Source organism: Nannospalax galili, unplaced genomic scaffold (genome assembly GCF_000622305.1).
Source record: "Nannospalax galili isolate Female #2095 unplaced genomic scaffold, S.galili_v1.0 scaffold2591, whole genome shotgun sequence".
Lineage (NCBI taxonomy): Eukaryota > Metazoa > Chordata > Mammalia > Rodentia > Spalacidae > Nannospalax > Nannospalax galili.
This window is the reverse complement of record NW_008328588.1, coordinates 60,935-80,419: the sequence shown is the minus strand read 5'-3', so window position 1 is coordinate 80,419 and position 19,485 is coordinate 60,935. Positions and strand designations below refer to the sequence as shown.

The window sequence follows — 19,485 nt, the reverse complement described above, 5'->3', positions numbered from 1 at the left end:
CAGCACTTGGGAGGCAGAGGCAGGCGGATCTTTGTGAGTTCAAGGCCAGCCTGGTCTACATAGTGAGTTCCAGGATAGTTGGGGCTACAAGGAGACCCTGTCTCATAAAAGACAAAAAAAAAAAAAAAAAAAAAAAAAGAGTAAGTATGTTGCTGCGTGTGTGGCATATACCTGTAATCCCAGTACTTGGGAAGCAGAGGCAGGAGGATGACTGCAAGTTTGAGGCCAGCCTGTTCTACATAGTGAGTTCCAGCTTGTTTGGGGCTATAGTGAGATCCTGTCTCAAATCAAACCAAACCAACCAAACAAAAAAAGAATAAATATGCTATTGAAACATGGTGGCAAGTAATCACATATATTTATAAATGCTACTGTTAAGATTTAAATTTGTAAAATAGCTGCATTATTCTCTTGAAAATTTTTTGTAATTGAAATTTTAAAACTAAGGCATGTATTTTGATGCTAATGATAAATTATGCATAAGAAATCAGATAGGCCAAGGGGTATCTTGCTATATTCTAATAACTTTAATGTTTTACTTTTTGTTGGCAGAACTATCATTCGTGTTTGCCTTATTTTTCTTTATTACTTCTTTAGATAAGTTTTGCCTATATAGAAAAACAGCTGCTTATTATATAAATAAATACATAAAGTTCTGGTATTGTAGGAGAGGAAAATAGTACATTTTCTCATTCATTGCAAGATCCATGGCTGATACCCACTAACAAAAGATAGATTAAGCCAGGCGTGGTGGTGCACCCCTTTAATTCCAGCACTTAGGAGGTAGAGGCAGGTGGATCTCTGTGAGCTCAAGGCTAGCCAGGGCTACATAGCAAGACTATGTCTCAAAAAAAAAAAAGGGCTGGAGAGATGGCTCAGCGGTTAAGAGCACTGACTACTCTGCAGAGGACCCAGGTTCGATTCCCAACACCCACATGGTGGCTGCAGACTGTCCTTAACTCCAGTTCCAGAGGAATCTGAAGCCCTCTTCTGACTTCAGCGGCATTGCACGACACGGGTTCACTCGAATACATGCAGCAATGCACTCATACACAAAGAATGGAAATAATAAATAAAATATTTTTTTAAATAAAATAAACCTTAAAAAAATAAACGTGGAAAGTTTAATAACGAACCAGACATTTGCATGCCTTTGAAGTGCCTCTTAAAATTCTCATTAATTACAAAGGGCTAAAGAGTAATTCTAGTGGCGAAGCCCAGCAAACACCTTACATGACAAAGGGAGCATCCTCAGAACCAGGACAAGCTGAAATCAGAAGCAAGCTGATAGGATGCAAGAACCCAGCTGCTCTTTGCTTGACACTGTGCCAAGGACACATGACCCCAGTCTGGTCAGAGGGAAACCTCAGGCAACCCCAAACTGAAGGTCATCCTGCCAAATAACTGGCCCATAATCTTCAGGTGGGTAAAAGCCATGAGTGTTAAAGGGAGTGTTGGGAACTGTTTCAGGCTGACAGAGACTAAGAGACAGTACAACCAAATGCAAGGAATTGGTATGGTTTGTGTCTTTGTTTGCAAAGGTGTGCATCAGAGGTGCTAGTGTGTGTGTGTGAGAGACAGACAGAGACAGAGACAGACAGACATATACACAGAGTATCATGTCAAGAAGTTATTCAGCTCCTTCACCTAGCTGGCAGCATAGAGACCACACAATGCCTGGAGTTACTGTGAAAAACATAAATCAACGGAAGTTTGTCAGAGTTCTGGCAGCCTTCCTCAAAAAGTCTGGGAAGCTTAAAGTCCCCAGATGAATGGACACAATCAAACTGGCCATACATAGTTTGCTCCCTATGATGAGAACTGTTTCTACACATAAGTGCTATCACAGTGTGGCCTCTGTACCTCTGGGGTAATGCTGGGCTTGGCTCTGTGACCAAGATATATTGAGGATGGCAGAGAAATGGTATCAGGCCCAGCTACTTCAGTAGAGGCTCTAAGAGTGTAGCCTGCTGCACTCCAAGCCCTGGACAGGCTGAAAGTGGTAGAAAAGGACCAAGATGGTGGCCACAAGCTGACACCTCAGGGACAGAGAGATCTGCACAGAATCACTGCATGGGCAGCAGCTACCAAGAAGCAGCATTAGAACAAAGGATGCGAGTTTGGGAAATTGCCTCATTTCTTAGAAAGGAAGGAATGAAGAAAGAAGAAGGAAGGAAGGAAGGAAGGAAAGAAAGAAAGAAAGGAAGAAAGATCATTTTCACAGCGTCCACTGAAGTGGAAGGAAGGAAGGAAGGAAGGAAGGAAGGAAAGAAAGAAAGGAAGAAAGATCATTTTCACAGCGTCCACTGAAATGGTCAGCCTGCAGGAGGACCAGAGACACGGAGGCTCAGAAACACCAGGCTCTTGGCAGTCCTTATCCAACTCCAGGTTATGCCCTCTACACCCATGTCCTCAGCCTAAAGCTTGTCATTCTACAGAACTGTCTTAATCAACCTAAGTCCAGATTAAGTGGATATGTATGGATTGCTTTTCTACTAGAAAATGAGAACATTTCTAGAAAATCTTTCCTTTTATGAGGTTTTGAATTATTTGTTACACATATAGAAATGAATGTTTATCTTAATCTCATATACTTAAATGTTCTTTTTAGCTCTAGCAGTTTTTCTATAGAGTCTCTTGAGTTTTCTGCAGGAATAGCTTTATGGTCTATGAACTCACACATGGGGGAAATAGTCACATACACACTTAAGGGAGAACAGGCTAGTTATATAGGATTAGGCACTAGTCATTCTACTTGAACCACACAGAAAGCTGGGAAGTAGGTGGGCGCTGAGTCCCACCTGAACGCTAGGATGTCCCTATAACTTCCCAGTGGTTTGCACCAATAAAATGCCCCCACTTAGCTCTCCTCCATGGAGGCCTCAAATAGAGCAAATGGTGTAAAACACACAGATCTATGTTCTGAGTGCCTGAAGTTGGATCTTAAGAGCCTAAACTTGAGGAAAACAAAGATCTGACAACAGCTCCAAAGCAGGGCTATCTGAAGGAGATTACCAGAATCTAGGAGAACCATGCCAGGGAGATAAAGGACACACTGAACCTTCCAGATCCTGGCAACCACTTTGTGTACTGGCAGGAAAGCTATTTGTGTAATTCAGGAGGAACTTGTTATCAGGAGCCCAAAAGGAATGGCGTAAAGTATAAGTTTACTTTCTAAATAAATGTAGGGGGAAAGAACCGCCAAGCAATTTGGTACAGGAAGCATTTGAAACGAACACATTCATAGGCGCCTGGTTAAATACTGCCATCCAGCCCAGTATGTCACAGTACTAAAAAAATTCTGCTCAGTTTCCAGAGAGAGGAAATGGCAGCAAGGAAGTCCACAGCCTAGGGTAGTGGCAGCTCACACTGTGATCTCTGAGAGCTGTTCCTTGGTCAGGTTCAAGGGTTGGCTGATAATGGTGATTCCATGTTCCTCAGGGTTCCTGTCCTTGGGCAGACTAGCCCATAAGATGGCGTTGTGGGCCACGTTCAAAAAGCTGACCAGGGCATGCCAGCCTTTGTTGTTAAACCACACTTAGAGGGCAGAAATGGGCTTGGTTAGGCTGGGCTACAATCCCAGACCCCTAAGACGGGGCACTAATAGAGGCTGTTTATAAAGAAAAAACCAGCAATGGCAAAATGAACATGCAATGGAGGAAGAATTTGGCAACTGGCAGACATTCCTGGCTAGTTTTCAGCCAGGAGGGGTGGAATTTAATTACACAGGGTAAACAGGTAAAATAATGAGTTCACAGGAATTTTCAGCTTCAGGTCAGGTACCTTAATGTTGTCTTTGGTTTCAAGACATTTAAGGAACTCTAACATTTCTTTAGCAGCCTCTCCGGTGACAGGACCCTAGAGAACCATAGTATGCGAAAGAGTTTTTTTTTTTTTTCTTCTATAGTACACATAATTTATATTTCCTAATATTTAAGCAAGTCAAGAATCCTACCCAAATTTCCAGTCTGTTTACATATCCCGCTCACATTCATCATCTGGCCAAGGTCGCTTAAAAACCAACAAGTGCTTCCCCAGTGATGGGGAGGGCTGGGAGCTCTCCTCCAATGGAGATTCCTCCATACCTACAAGGCAACAAGAAAACCTCTTGTCAATGCCATGAAGCTCATACCTATCTGTGGCTCTCTTCAGTTTCTATAGGGTGATGTGTACTTTGGTGGGGGCATTCTATCGAGTAATATTGGTCCACTTTAGAAACCAACCTTTATTCTCTTAATAGCCCTTCTATTTTCTAGGTTAAAAAACAAAACAAAACAAAAACAGATCCTAGATCCTGCACATGACAGAGACGTATATCGGTATATTTGTCTTTCTGAATCTGACTAATTTTGCTTAATATGAGTGAAACTCTAGTTTCATTCATTTTCTTGCAAATGATATGATTTTTGTTTTCCTTTATGGCTGAATAATTCTTCAACGTATGTATGTATGTATGTATGTATGTATGTATGTATGTACATATGTATATACCAGATTTTCTTTGATAGGCACCTGGGCTGATTATTTAATTTTCCTGTTGTGAATAATTCTGCAGTAAATGTGGCTGTGCAGGCATCTCTGGGGTCTGCTACCTTAGATTCCTTTGGGCATATGTCCAGGAGTGGTACAGCGTATCATATAGTAGTTCTACTTACAGTTTTTAGAAGCCTCCATACTGATTTCCATAGTGGCCCAATGTATATTCCCACAAATAGTGGTAACTTCCCTCTGATTCTCACTAGCATGTGTATTTATTTATTCATTTTTAGGACAACCATTCTGATGGGGAGAGATGGAATCTCAATGTAGTTTTGATTTACATTTCCCTGTTGGTCAAAGATGCTGAACATGTTCCATGTATTTGTTGGCCATTTTTATATCTTTTTTGTCTTTTTCAAACAGGGTCTCCCTGTAGCCCCAGCTGTCCTGGAACTCACTGTGTAGACTAGGCTAGCCTTGAACTCACAGAGATTTGCCTGCCTCTGCCTCCCAAATGCTGGGACTACAGGTGTGTGCCACCACACTCGGCATTTTTATATCTTTTAAGAGGTATCTGTTCACTTTGTTTATCCATTTATTTATTGGCTTATTTGTTTGGGTAAATTTCAGGAGTCCATTCTATATTGTGAATATTAGTCCCTTGTTGAATGACTAGCTGGTAAAAACTTTTTCCCATTCTGTAGGCTATTGCTTTACTTTGATAATTAATTTTCTTGCTATATAGAAGTCTTTCAGTTTGTTGCAGTCCCATTTGGTAATTTGTGCTATTATTTCTTGAGCTGTTAGAATCCTGTTCAGAATGTATTTGCCTATGCTTACATTTTGAAGTAATTTCTCTATGTTTTCCTTTAGTAGTTTAAAGTTTCAGGCCTTACCTTAAGGTCTTTGATCCATTTTGAATCAGTTTTTGTACGGAGTAAGAGACAGGGATCTAGTTTCATTTGTCTACATGTGGATGACTAGTTTTCCCAGCACTGTTGTTAAAGAGGTGTGTGGTTTTGGCACCATTGTCAAGAATCAGGTGGCTGTAGCTGTGTGGGTTTATGTGTGGGTCCAATTCTAGTCCATTGGTCCATGTGTCTAATTTTCTACCAGTACCACCATGCTCTGTAGTGTATCTGAAGTAGATATTGTGATAACTTCAATGTTGCTCTTTCTTGCTCAGGATTGCTTTGACTATTCAGTTTATTTTATATATTTTGGGATTTTTTTCCTAATTTTAAAATTTTTATTACATTTATTTATTTGTGTGTGTGTGTGTGTGTGTGTGTGTGTGGCCATGGCATGCATGTGGATATCAGAGGACAATTGGCAGGAGTCGGTTCTGTCCTGCTACTTCCTAGGTCCCAGGGATTGAACTCAGGTTGTCAGGCTTGGCAGCAAGTGCCTTTACCTGCTGAGCCATCTCACGGCTCCTGTTTTTCTATTTCTGTGAAGAATGTTATTGGTGTTTTGATGGTGATTATGTTGAATCTATAGATCACTTTTGGTACTATTGCCATTTTGACATTTTCAGTTCTGCTGAATTACAAATCAACTTTTTGAGACTGTCTTGCTGTATTGCCCTGACAACCCTGAGTCAAGTGATTCTCCTGCCTTGGCCTCCCAAATACTGGGACTAGAGACACAGGCCACTTTACTCAGATACAAGCCAATTTTGAATTCTTTCCCATTACTAATCTAAGAGGAAGTCCAGGCCTTCATCCTCACATACAAGGCTCTCCTGAGTCTGGTTTCTGACACTCCAACTTCATCTTCTTCATAATTTCTCTTAAGGTCATGTTCTGGCCATGTCACATCCCTGCTGGAACCCCAAATGGTCTAGGCTCCCTTTGAGTCTCTTTGCCTGGCCAGGCTGCTTGGCTTCCCTAGGGTGCTATTCCCCCTTTGGAGTATCTAGTCAACTCTAGCTCATTTTTCCCATGTTGCCCTTTTATGTCTTCCCTGACTTTATTCCCACCACAACCCAGGGTTCTTCTTTTGTGCCTTACCTGCTCTTGGCACATACTTCTGGCCCTATCCAGCACTACCTCTCAGCCCCCATCCCTGGGGTAGGTTGGGCTTAGGTAGCCCTGGGTATTTTCTGCCTTGATTCTTGCTCTACTTTCTTAATTGGGATCTTAGCCTTTGGAACCATTTTCTGTATTGTGGCTCTGAAGTCTAAAGTGATCACACTGAAAACATCAATCTAGGTGTGTCACTGTCTGGCTTAAAACTACCATATAAATTAAAAGCCAGACTTTTCAACAGACGAAATTAGTTTGCTGGTGAAGCAAAGGGGAGAGATCTTTATTTCTCAAGATCTTGACTTGTCCTTTTGTCCTTACTCAGCAGCCCCTCTCTCCTCTTGCCCCCCCGCCCCAACACTACCACGTTCCCTGTAGGGGACATTTCTAAAATCAGGATTTCACTGCTGAGGTCTAAAAGCTATCCATGAAAACAAGTCAACAGCCTTGTTTTTCTATTTCTGTAAAGAATGTCATTGGAATTTTAATGGGGAGCATACTAAATCTCTAGATTGCTTTCAGTAACAGCCATTTTCTCTGAGATCAGGTGCAGAAGAGCCTGTATGGCAGGAGGACAGCTCTTGAAGGAGGCTGGGAGACCGCTCACTTCTAGATTACACCTTGAAGATACTCCAAACCTCTCAGGACACCCCAGGAATGGGGTGAATTCTGCAGTGAATTCGGATCCCCTGACGCTTAAGTGGAATGGACCAGGGAGTATCCAGACTTACAATCCAAGGTTGTAATTTCTTTTCTTTTCTATTCTTTTTGTCTTTTTGAGACAGGGGACAGGGTCTCCCTGTAGCCCCAGCTATCCTGGAACTCACTATGTAGACCAGGTTGGCCTTGAACTCACAAAAATTCACCTGCTTCTGCCTCCCAAGTGCTGGGATTAAAGGCGAGGGCCACTACACCCCTCAAAGGTTGTAATTTCTTATAAGAAATAGTTTCTCACCTCTATTCATTGACCCAGAATTTGCTCTTTAAGCTGAAAGCCAAAATAAAACAGTGCAATAAATATCACAAGGTAGCAATAGGATTAACCTTTCTTCCCAAACAATCATTGAGGTGTCTTAGGCTTAGGGGTGATTTTGCCTTTCTTGATATCTGTTGGGGACCCCTGCTGTCTAAGGTAGCAGTCTCTACATGTCCAGATAGCCACAAGCTGGCTCGGCGTTCATATGCAGAGGCTCCCTTTCTCAGCTGGGCGCCTTCCTGCTCTCTTCCTGACTCACCTTTTGAAGTGCTCGTCACAGATACATGTCCTCTGGCATGAAACTGCCAGGTTTTCCTGTGTGATAATCAGGCAATGTCTGACAGCCTGGCAGAAGCCCACCACCACATGTAAATGGGGCATCCTACAAAGCACCTATCAACTAAGGCTTTTGCTACTGCCCCCACACTATAAATATCCGGTTTCCCCTAATGAATCGGAGCTGAATCACTAAGATCTGGAGCTGAGCTGAGTCACTGAATAAAGGAGCTGTACCACTGAGTCTGACTGAGCTGAGTTCTGTGTCTTACTGCCTACGATTCAGTCTCTCCGGAGGGGGCTGTCCCTTTGTAAACAACGACTCCCGGAGATCTTCTTGCACCTCCCCTCGTGATCTGGCGGCCAGCGGATTGCCTACCTCTAGGGAGTGCCCGGTAGCTTGGAACAGAACTCACCTGGAAGCGCAGCGACCGCTGAGTCGCCAGCATCCAGTAGACGCAGAGAGCCAGGGAGCCGAGGAGCAACGCAGTGCCCGGGACCGCCCATAGATATCTAAGTCATGTGGAAGCTGCGCTGCCTGAAAGCCCAGGGGCGCAAAGGACAGATATTTCCCACCACTGGCTCTCTCAATTGCCTCCTGCAAATCTAGTCAGACCTCATGCCATGTGCCCCGTCTGGACCTAGAAACCACATGATGTGTGCCCCGTCTGGACCTAGAAACCACAGCAACAGTCACCCCCAGTGTGGAGTGAGGCCTGCAGCCCTCCCTCTTTTACAGAGTCAGGAAATTCTTATAACCACCTGTACTCTTGATGGGGAAGTTCTGCCTTACTCCTCAGCCTTAAGTCACTGCCTTTCAGGCAATCAGAGGAAGACTGGAACGATGCTAATCCCTAGACTTCAAGCTGCTCCTGAACCTTCATTGCCATCAGCAATCAAATAAAAAACTAAAATCCTATAATGCAAATTTGCTGTTGAAAAAAGTGCAGAGTGGTTGCTATTTATTGAATTGCTGAATCAACTCTGTGCCCGGCATTTAGTTTGGAATTTGATTGGCTGCTTCTCTTTGCTAACCTCTAGATTGGCTCTGCCCACCCAGCAGCTGTCTGCACCATCTGCAGTGTGTGCTAGCCCTTTGAGTCTGTTTGTCCTGTAAGAACTGTTAAAATTAGAAAATGCGCTTTATTTGAAAGCCCGAGAACATGTGGAGACCGGATCACACTTCCTTAGCATCCTTCGGGTGGCATGCTCTTGTGAAGCTGCTTACTGTGACAGGGGCTGCTCCAGACCTTCCATCCCAAGGCTGGGCTTGATACAAACAGCTGCGGAGTCCAGAGAACTGAATATTAAAGTGTTCTTGAATGTTTTCAAGGGCAGCGATAACAGGTGATAATTTACTCTTAGACTGTGACAACTGCAGTTCCCAGCTAGTGACTTGCCTGGGCTTGTATCCAGATACTATTCCCTGTCTCATCTCAGTCTGCTTTTTCTTTTCTCCTGCTTGCTTATTTTTCTTCTTTCCTCTCCATCTGCTACAAACTTTTCTCCCTTTCTTAACTCATTAAGGTGTAAGGTTGCATTATTGGATACATTGTTTCTTTTTTTGGTGTGTGTGTGTGTGTGTGTGTGTGTGTGTGTGTGTGTGTGTGTGTGTGTGTTACTTTCAATAGTGCCTGGACTAAACTTTGAATGCTTTCCCTAAAAAACCTAAGAAACAAAGTCCACCTTAAGCTGCATTTTACTAGTATATGCCTCAGGTGGTTTTTCTGTTGTATGAGGCCCTCACATTCTACTGCCCTGATCATAGATAAACGGTGGGAAAAATGACTTTTGCCCTAGTCAGCGTTGTCTACAGGCAGACAGGATGAATAGTGTGAAAGGGTTTCTTCTTACCTGCTTCTTATAAGAGAAGGATACGTCTTTACCAAGTAGTCAGAGATGTTCCTGTCCATGAGGTCTTGTAGGATTTCAGTGCTGCGCTTTCTCTGAGGCCAAGAGACACAGTCAGTATTTTGGAATTTGAGAACTTCTAATTTGTAAAACTCCTGATCTCCAAAAATTATTTATGGACTCAGCTTCTGGAAAATACTAAACAAAGCACTGACACCTTCCCAGCGCCCTGTGAGGTGGGCATCATTTTTGGTTCCTCACACACACTTTTTTCTCAATCCACTGACAGTTAGGTTGGCTTAACTGCAAAATAAATCTCCACTCTATGTGTCTCTCCCATTCCAATCTTGCCACCCTAGTCCAAGCCACCACCTAGATCTCTACAAAAGGTCCCTGACTCACACTTGGTCCTGTACATTCTGCTTTCTACCCCCATGTCAGATTGAGCTTGAAAAAGAGAAATTATCCAGTAGTTACCTTCAGTAAGCCCCAAGGCCAAATCCAATCTCATTAGCAAAGCTCCATCTAATCTGGCCTTCCTCCCTCTCTGAACTCACCTGTCCTCACCACCCCAGTTTCTCAGTGGGCATATCTCATTCTTGACACAGCTTTGCACTTGGTACAAAGAAACTCTGCCTGGAAACCCTCCCTGTAGAGCCTCACATGCCCAGCTCTCAGGCCAGGTTCTATTCTTCTGAGGCGAAATGTCCATTTGGAGTCCCTCTGTGACCCTGTCACAGAGCTCATCTCCATATGAACCGTTCCTTTGCCAGAATCTACTCCCTGTTTCTCTGTTATCTCCTGTGTGACAGCATCTCTGTGTGAGCAGAAATTTTCTCTGACCTGTTGGCTTTTGTGTTTCGAGGACCAGACTTGTGGCTGGCACTCAATAGATTTGCAATACAAATGAAATAATTTGAATAATGCCTTACATTTTACAAATCACTTAAAAATATATTGAGGACTGGAAAGTAATCAGGAGATTTTGGAGAATTCAAAAGTGTATGATTTGGGGGACTAGAGAGATGACTCAATGATTAAGAGCACTGACTGCTCTTGAAGGAGACCTGGGTTTGAATCCTAGCACCCACATAGCAGCTAACAACCATCTATAACACCAGTTCCAGGGGATCCGACACCCTCTTCTGTCCTCTGTGGGCAGTGCATGACATTGGTGCACTTTTATACATGCAAGCATAACATACACATAAAGTAAAAATAAAATAAAATTTAAAAATTTTTTTAAAAAAGCACTGGCTGCTCCTGCAGAGGACCCAGGTTTGGTTCCCAGCACCTACAAGGTGGCTAACAACCATACATAACTCCAGTTCTAGGGTATCTAATGCCTCCTTCTTGCCTCTGTGAGCACTGCAGGACACAGGTGCACTTACATAACATGCAAGCAAAACACTCATAAGATAAAATATAAAATTTTTAAACATTATAAAAAATTTTAAGAAGTGCATGATTTTGGCCACCAGGTGGCAATATCATACAGTTACATTTCCTGCATTGGTCAATTTCATAGGCCAGCTGCGAACCTTGAGCAAAAGCATTCACTTTGTCCAGGGAGTCACATAGAAGTGGCTGATAGGATTCAAGGTGGCATTAAACCATCAACATGCACCATTCTTTTCTTTTGCATGTTTTCTTTATTTTTGATTGAATTTTTGCAATTTTCATACAATATAATTGATGGTATTTATATCCCCTTACCTATCCACACCTCCTCTTCTTGCCCTCTGTTCAATTTACTGTACTCATATATATATATATAAAATATTATATATAATAATACATATAGAATCTAATTTGTGCCCCCATATATCTTTCAGTGTGGGTCCACCCACTGGGGCCTGACTAACCTACCGAGTCCCATCTTTGAAAGAGACTGTCTCTCCCCTTCCCAGAAGCCATCAGTTGCCAAAATTTCCTTAAGTTGGGTTGGGGTTTCTTACCCACTTCCCCATGTCTATGCTGGGGTTTTGTCTGGTTTGAGCTTGCATGGAACTTGTGCATGCTATCACCATTACTCTGAGTTTATATGAGTAACTGACCAGCTGTCTGGAAAACCTTGTTTCCTTGTGGTTACTTCTGGCTCTTAAATCTTTCCTCCCCCTTTTCCTCAATGATCCCTGAGCCTTGGAAAGCAAAAGTTTGGTATAGGTGTCCTAGTCAGGGATAAACACTGTAAAGCTTCTTGTTCTCTGCACATTGACCAGTTGAGGGTTTCTGTGTTAATCACCATCAGCTACATAAGGAAACTTCTCTGGTGAGAGTTGAGAGATGCATTCATCTATGGGTATAACAATAAGTCATTAGGTATCAGTTTAACATGGTAATTATTTAGCAGAAAGCTAGTATTAGGCTCACCTCTATGTCCTGTGACCTGTCTAACCTCAGGTTCCTAAGCCTGATATTAATGTCAAGTAGGGGCTCCATCCTATGAAATGGACCTTAGGTCCAATTACAGAGTAGTTGGTCATTCTCATAATATTCATGCCACCATTGCACTGGTGGGCATATCTTGCCAGGTCAGTTGCTATTGTAGGTCAGAGGATTCACAGCTGGGTATTATTGATAACTATTTTTTTCCTTCTGGTACCATGCACAGCACCTTTCCAGCACTATGAACACTAACCAGTAGAGATGGGGCTCTGAAGTTCACACTAGCTTGATTTCTCTTTGTTTGTTCTACAGCTCATGTATGTAGTGTCTTCTTCGATAAGATCTTACCATTAACTTCTGGTGGATAACCAAGATCAGGGGCAATGACCAGCATTGTTGGACAGTCTATGAGACCCCTGATCAACAGCTTTTAGAGAGGCAGTCTATTCCTGGCATTGAGGTGCTTTTTTGCATTAGCCTATGATATCTAGAAGGAGCGTTGTTCCCCTGTTATAGTGTAAGTCCTTTTAATCTCTTTTTTTAATGTATGTGTATAAACTTTAAGAAGCTTTTATAGTAGGCTTTCATATGGCTTTTCCAAAAGACCTTTAAGTGTTACTTACCCTCTCCATATTCCCTTCTCTGCCCCACCCTCCCATTCCCCACACCATCTAACCTTTCTTTCATATCACTGCATTCTACCACCCCTCCGAGGAAGCCTCCCTTTCCATGGCCATCTATTAGTTTTTGACCTCTCGATTTTCAAACTGAAACATGCATTCATATGATTTCTCTATCTCTCCCTTATCCCACTTGATTCCTTCCTTAGTTCAATTTCCTCACCTTGTTCCTTCTCTGCTAGGTGAATTACAATCACTGAATTCCTACTGTGTACCTAGCACTATGTTAACTGCTCTGTGTACATGATCTTACACCTGATGCTTTCACAAGCTAGAAGTCTACTGACAGAAAGGGAGGTTAAGAAAAGTTGGCCAACTTGTACCGGTTACTTCTTATCAGAATTTGTATGTGGTTGATCTACAATACGAGCCTTCCTCTGACTCCAAAGCCCATATTTTTTGCCAGTCTGTCGCCTGACCACAATACCCAGCCAAGAAGCCCTGGTAGGATCTCGGCTGAAACTACTGATGCCTGCGACCATTTGTGACAAACTGTTTCCTAAAAATTCTGTCAACATATAACATTCTTACTTTATCTCCATGTAGAGGTCATGGATGGGGCGCTTCCACATCAGGACCCACAACCACTGAAGGAGTGGTAGAGTGGGAAGGAAGGGATGCCACAGGGCATGGCACCCACCACCCCTGAATCAGGCCTAACCCTTCTACTCTTATTCCAGCTGGATGGGAAAGTGCTAAGTGAGGGTGAGTGGACGTGAATGCAAGCACTCGTGTGTGTGCATGTGTGTGTATGTGTACACGTGTGAGGGGGGATGGGGAGACAGAGAGGCTGTGTAGATGTGTGACATTCACTTTTGCTCCGAGAGAGATGAATGATAGTGGGGGAGCATAAAGGAAAGTCAGTCTCTGGTGTGCCTTCTCTAGGACTTCAGCCGCAGTGGTTTACTGAACTTCTCCCCAGGGACCAAGGACCAATGTATTGAAGGTAAGTTTCAAAGTTAGACAGGCAGCTTTGGAGCTAGGATTCATTTAGGAAATGAATCCTTTGTAGCAAGGTTTGCCTTTTTCTTCTCCCAGCCTAAACCCTAGGGAACCAGGGATCCTTGCGATGTGGCTGTGTAGTTGTGAATCAAAGAGAGAATGTATTGTTTGAGAAACATAAAGGTGTATGCTTTACAATCAAAAAAAAGGATTAACATAATCATTTATGAGCCGGCAACTGCGATGGATGCTATGGTAAGATTTAGCTGTCCATTATCTGCTCTTCCTGACATCATTGTGCTTTTTTATTAGGTACAAGATACTCAGAATTAAGGTGATAGCCCTTAGTGTCCCTTGATGCTAGGTCCTGTCAGGTGACACCTGAGTGGAAGAGCTATATGGTAGCTTCTGAGACTCTTCTTTGCACACATGTAAACCCTTTGTTCTCTCTTTTCTGTCATCCCTTCTTCCACTCTACTGCCTGCAAAGAACAGTCTGACACCCTAGCTATAGAGTTGGAGTCCAGGTTGGCTCAGAGGCACAAAGGAAAAAACACTGTGGACCACCCACATCAACTTTTACATGCACAAGGAGCAAGCTATGTCTTGTTTTATCCATGGTTAGGCTAGAGTTGTCAGCACTGATGCTAATCCTAAATAATTCATTACTCACATTATTACATTGAATCCTCATAACAATGCTATGAAATAAGTGCATTTCTCCCTAACCTCTAAGACAGACAATGAAGGCTCAAAGTCCAAGTAGCCAACCCATGACTCCCTGACTCCCACCTGAGCCTTCTCCCTGCAACACATTGCCTCTCTGGGAATCACTCATTCACTGAGAAATCATGAGAGCCACCCAAGGTACTCTGGATAAGTAATCTGGGAGGGAAGCTGTTACCAACCAAAGACAAAGTGAGGCACTTCTTCCTTGAAGGTAGTCTCTGAAACCTTCAAGAGGACTCTCTATGGTTTAGAGTACACAGCTTTAAGACAACTGTTCAGAGTATGATCAATGACAAGACATCCTTGCAAAAGATACACAGTGGGCTGTGTGCATGCAGGTACACATGCATATTAAATACAGAACACATAGTCAATTTCTTTTCTTTTTTTTGTGGTGCTGAAAATCAAACCTAGGTCATTATCATCTAGAAAGGCATTCTACCACTGAGTTCCACCTCTAGTCCCCATGGTAGGCCTCTTAATTAAAATTCTAATCAGTATATAACTATATTGTCACTTGAATGTACATCATATCATTATTTAGAATGGAGAAAAATGGGAAGCCCAAATGACCAACAACAGGAAATAATTTAAAATTAATCCAAGCACTGGAATACTATGCAGATGTTAAAATAACGTAGGTATGTATTTATTGAGATGGTTGCATGCTTGTGACATGTTATAAAGTTAAAAGCAGTTTCCAAGACAATATTTTGAATGTAATCTTGTTCATGTGTTATTGATGGGTATCTTCAAGTTAAGTAAGCACTTATCTGTGCTTACTATTTTTCATCTACAGAAAGAGCATAGATGACTTTGCATAATTTTTATTTATTTTTTGTTAGATTAAATAGGAAGTACTTGGTGGAAAATGAAGCATTTGTCTGTGACTTCTAGGTGGTCCTCTGGGAGCACCTCTGAAGGACCCAGGGAACTAGGTACCTTTAACTCCTAGCTCACCTGTCAGTGAACCAGAGGCTCAGGAGGTAACACACTATGGTGGTTTGAATGAGAAGTGTCCCCCATAGGCTCAAGTATTTGAACACTTGGTATATGATTCCCTGTTGGTGGTGTTTGAGGAGGGTCATGGAATCCCAGGGAGGTGCCACCTTGCTAGAGGAAGCACATCACTGGGGACTAGCTTTGAGAGCTCATAGCCTTGTCCCACTTGCAGTTTGCTTTCTGTTCTGGCTGCCTCTCCTGCCATGCCTGCCCTCCATGATGGACTCTTAATCCCCCTGGAATTGTAAGCCAAATAAGTTCTTCCTTCATAAGTTGCCTTAGTCATGGTATTTTATCACAGCAACAGAAAAGTAACTAATATACATACATTCCCTCATCCCTGCACTGGCAGGCAGATGGGGCCTGCATTTCCCATGGGATGAAAGTACCTGTGGGGGTGGGAGCCCCCCTGCACCCTTGGGGCATTCGGGCAACATGGTGAGCTTCTCTCTGGTGCTGCACTTGCAGGAGGGTGAGGGGTTGGCTGCTGTCCATCTCTGTTTCTGGAGTAGGTAGGTGATGTTTGGAGATACAGAAGGCATCTTCCAGGAGGCTGAATTACCACAGGGGTACTCCCTTGTGGAAAACAAGAAAATATTCCACAGTCAGTTCCACTGATGACTTTTTTAAATCCCTAGAAAGAAGGAAAGGTTGCCAGCTCTCCTCTCCTCTCCTTCCCTCTTCCTTGGAGCCATGAATTTTCCTTTTGGGGGTTAGATTCTGTTCACGCCTTTAATCCCAGCACTTGGAAGGCAGAGGCAGGTGGATCTTTGTGAGTTTGAGACCAGCCTGGTCTACATAGTGAGTTCCAGGACAGTTGGAGCTACAGGGAGACCCTGTCTCAAAAAGACTGAAAAAAAAAAAAAAGAGAAATATCAAGACTCAGGTTCTGTCGATGGTGAAGTACAGCCTAGGAAAGAACCATCATCTAGTTTGTGATCTCTCTCTCTCTCTCTCTCTCTCTCTCTCTCTCTCTCTCTCTCTCTCTCTCTTCTGTCTAGCAGCTCCGGTTGTGGAGACATGGAAAAATAACAGATGAATCTGAAATTTGTCTATTTTGATCTTTAGTGAAAGCTTTAGGAAAGACTGGATGAAAGAAGGAGTCAAAATTATATTGAACAGTAAAGAAGCCTGGTAGATTTCAGATATCTTTACAAGTCCCTTTCTATACTTATGACTGAAAGCTGGAGAAAAGTAATTAGTGCCATTCAAGGTCCAGTTATACAAAAGGATATTCTTCATTTCCTTCCATTCCTGTTCAGAGTCTGTTCAAAAGAGTTTTGGGGAATCATGCCAAACCAAAGAATTTTCAGATTGAGATACATACATCTGTCCAATGATGGAGGCTTCCTAGGACATAAGTACTCACAGAGGTGTTGAAGGAGAAGCTGGATAGGTGCTGATCAGAGAAATGAAAGTGACCCACATAATACAAGGCAGGATTGAGGGGTCTTTCCCAACCCTTCCAGTGTGGTCATTGAGGTCTCCCAGGGGAGCTGTTGGTGTTAGGGCAGGACTTACAGAAGCCATTCTTCCTTTAGACAGCAGTTGCCAAAGCCTGGCCTGTTCAGGAGGATGTCTGCCAGGACTTCGAGGTGTTCACTGTTGGGCTCATCCATGCTAGACAGAGACAGAGAGGCTCACATGACCAGGACAGGGTGGACAAAGCTAACATCGAAGTGTTTGCAAATGGCTATTCCATGCCAGGCATGTATGTGAGGCACTGAATACTGCCTTAGAATGTATAGGTCTCCTGGGAGTAGGGGAGCCTGCCACACACATCTAGAAGTCTGACAGCAGATCATCTATACCTCAGAGACATGGAGCTTCAACCCACTTTCCCAAATTTCACACCCTCTTTCCTTATCCCCTTGCTCTGGGTGGCACGTTGCTAAGCAGTATATTGGCTTCCCTTCTAAAAGCAACTCCCAGGACCCCTTCCGCACTGGTGAAGATGCCAGGGAATTGGGAAGGTCAAGGCCCTTCTGACAAGCATGTGGGCCAGGAACACTACATCTCAGAGGATGACAGTGAGCCCCCAGGATGAATCTTCACACCTGAAGAAGGTGTACTGCTGTCTGTACATCCAGGCGTGAAGGGTCAAAGCTGGAAATTCTCCAAACGGAGGCATGATGATGGAAAGTGTCAGAGCCAAAACCATAAAAGTGGCAGGAAGGATAGTCTGTAGGAGAGTAAGGATGGAGACACAGGCTAGGGTACAACAGATGATACACACATGGAGGTAGGCATGCACATGGCACATACATACCTGTACCCATGCATGCATGCACACTCATTTTTTAAAAGCATTTATCCTACCACTTCATAATAAGATGCTGTGGGTGAATGATAGGTTTCTGGGGGAGCATGACGGGCAAATGTAAAAAGGCAAGATATTTGGAAGAAAATAGAGTGTTTCCGTAGCCATCTAAGAATCTGAATGTAGGCTGTGCACAACCAGAGGCTAAAGAGTAGTTCAAAAAGCAAATCACATTACTTAATGCTCTTTGTACCAGAGTTCTTTTTTTCTGAATGAAAAACATAGAGGAAAGGCTGGGGATGCAGCTCAGCTGGTAGAGTGTTTGCCTAGCATGCACAGGTCCTGAGTTCAGTATCTAGCACTACATAAAACCGAACTTAGTGATGCATGCCTGCAATCCTAGCACTTGGGAGGTAGAGGCAGGAGGATCAGGAATTCAAGGTCATCCTCAGCTACATAGTGAGTCTGAGGTCAGTCTGGGATACTTGAGACCGTGTCTCAGTGTCTCAAAAGAGGACAATGGTCTTTATCTTCAGGGTCATTAGAAAAATGAATGAAAACATAACTTTACCTTTTACTAGGAAAATAAAAACAATACCCACACACTCAGTACTATCCTATTTTTTATTTCTAAGAGAGGTCCGGTGCTCACAAAGGTTTGCTATACTCAGAATCAAAATAAAGGTTAGGGAAGGAGGAGGCAAAGCTGACAGGAACTGAGGATGTTCTGAGCTGTGTTTGAAACCATATGTGTGAATGCTCAAGGGAGGATGAAAAGGCAGGATGGGCACCACGGAGCCTGGGAGCAGTAACTGAGTTCAGCCGGGGCCACAATGATACCTGAGCCAGGAAGTCCTTGTGGCTGCGGACAGTGTGGTGGAATCTCTTGACTAGCAGTGCTTGTACATATTGGAAGATCAGTGGAGCACCTGTGTTGAGTGGAATGCCAGGTTCCTTGGGTTCTGCGGAAGGCTGGACCTTGGCATGAGTGGCTTGCTCCAATGAATAGGTGTGGGAGCTCTGGGTCTCATTGGGACCCAAACAAGGGTGTCAGAGGCTGACATGTTCCCTTTTTTTGCTGAGTGCCACCTATTTAGGGAGATTGAATCAACTATTTGGAAAACCAAACATAACAGATCTTACATGCAGCTTTTTTTCTTACATCATCAGTTACCTTTCATTTAGAGAAGCAACAGAGCATAGAGGTTAATATTTTTGTTGTTATTTGAGACAAGGCCTCACTCTAGTCCAGCCTGACCTAAAACTCTCTGTAGCCCAGGTTGATCTTGAACTCACAGCAATTCTCCTACCTCAACCTCCCTAGTGCTAGGATTATAGGTGTTAGCCACCTTGCCTGGCTTTTTATTTTATTGTTATTTTTGTCCAGGCTGCCCTTGAACTCTTAATCTTCCTGTCTCAGCCCCTCAGAACACTGGGATTATTGGTATGTACCTTTGACAAATAATATTTTTGGGTTTTGTTTTGATTTGTTTTGCTTGAAACAGGGTCTCCTTCTAGCTCCAGCTGATTTGCAACTGGCTATGTAGACCAAGATAGATTCCATCTCAGAGATCTGCCTGTCTCTGCCTCCGAAATGCTGGAACTAAATGTATATACCACCACATCCAGTGGCAAATAATATTTTTAATAATCCATTTTCCACTGTAAATTCTCTATAGATAGAATCACCTGAAATTACTTTGAATTCTCCATTAGCACTAAAGAGAATTAAATAGTTCTGATTGTATGGCATAAAATGAAATCTAAAACAACTCAGTGCAAAACAAATAAGGTGCAGAATCATCTGTGTGCCTGGCTTACATTTGTGTTAGAAAGTTTCTATGTCACAAAAATAAATGATATCTTTTAAAAATAT

The 19,485-nt window shown here is 43.0% G+C and overlaps 1 protein-coding gene and 1 pseudogene across 1 annotated transcript in view; one reads left to right on the top strand and one right to left on the bottom strand.

Moving 5' to 3' along the window:
• Nucleotides 1–1,673: 1,673 nt before the first annotated feature.
• On the top strand, nt 1,674–2,104 carry LOC103729481 (annotated as a pseudogene).
• A 155-nt stretch (nt 2,105–2,259) lies between these two features.
• Nucleotides 2,260–19,485, bottom strand: part of Abca4 (ATP binding cassette subfamily A member 4) — a gene marked incomplete at both ends in the record, with an annotated part of 68,586 nt that continues 51,360 nt past the window's right edge. The window contains 12 exon segments of the mRNA XM_008827567.1: nt 2,260–2,320; nt 3,369–3,556; nt 3,784–3,859; nt 3,982–4,021; nt 4,024–4,085; nt 7,462–7,494; nt 9,613–9,704; nt 15,739–15,925; nt 16,871–16,969; nt 17,407–17,531; nt 18,450–18,677; nt 18,679–18,698. Coding sequence (XP_008825789.1) covers nt 2,260–2,320; nt 3,369–3,556; nt 3,784–3,859; nt 3,982–4,021; nt 4,024–4,085; nt 7,462–7,494; nt 9,613–9,704; nt 15,739–15,925; nt 16,871–16,969; nt 17,407–17,531; nt 18,450–18,677; nt 18,679–18,698 — 1,211 coding nt within the window.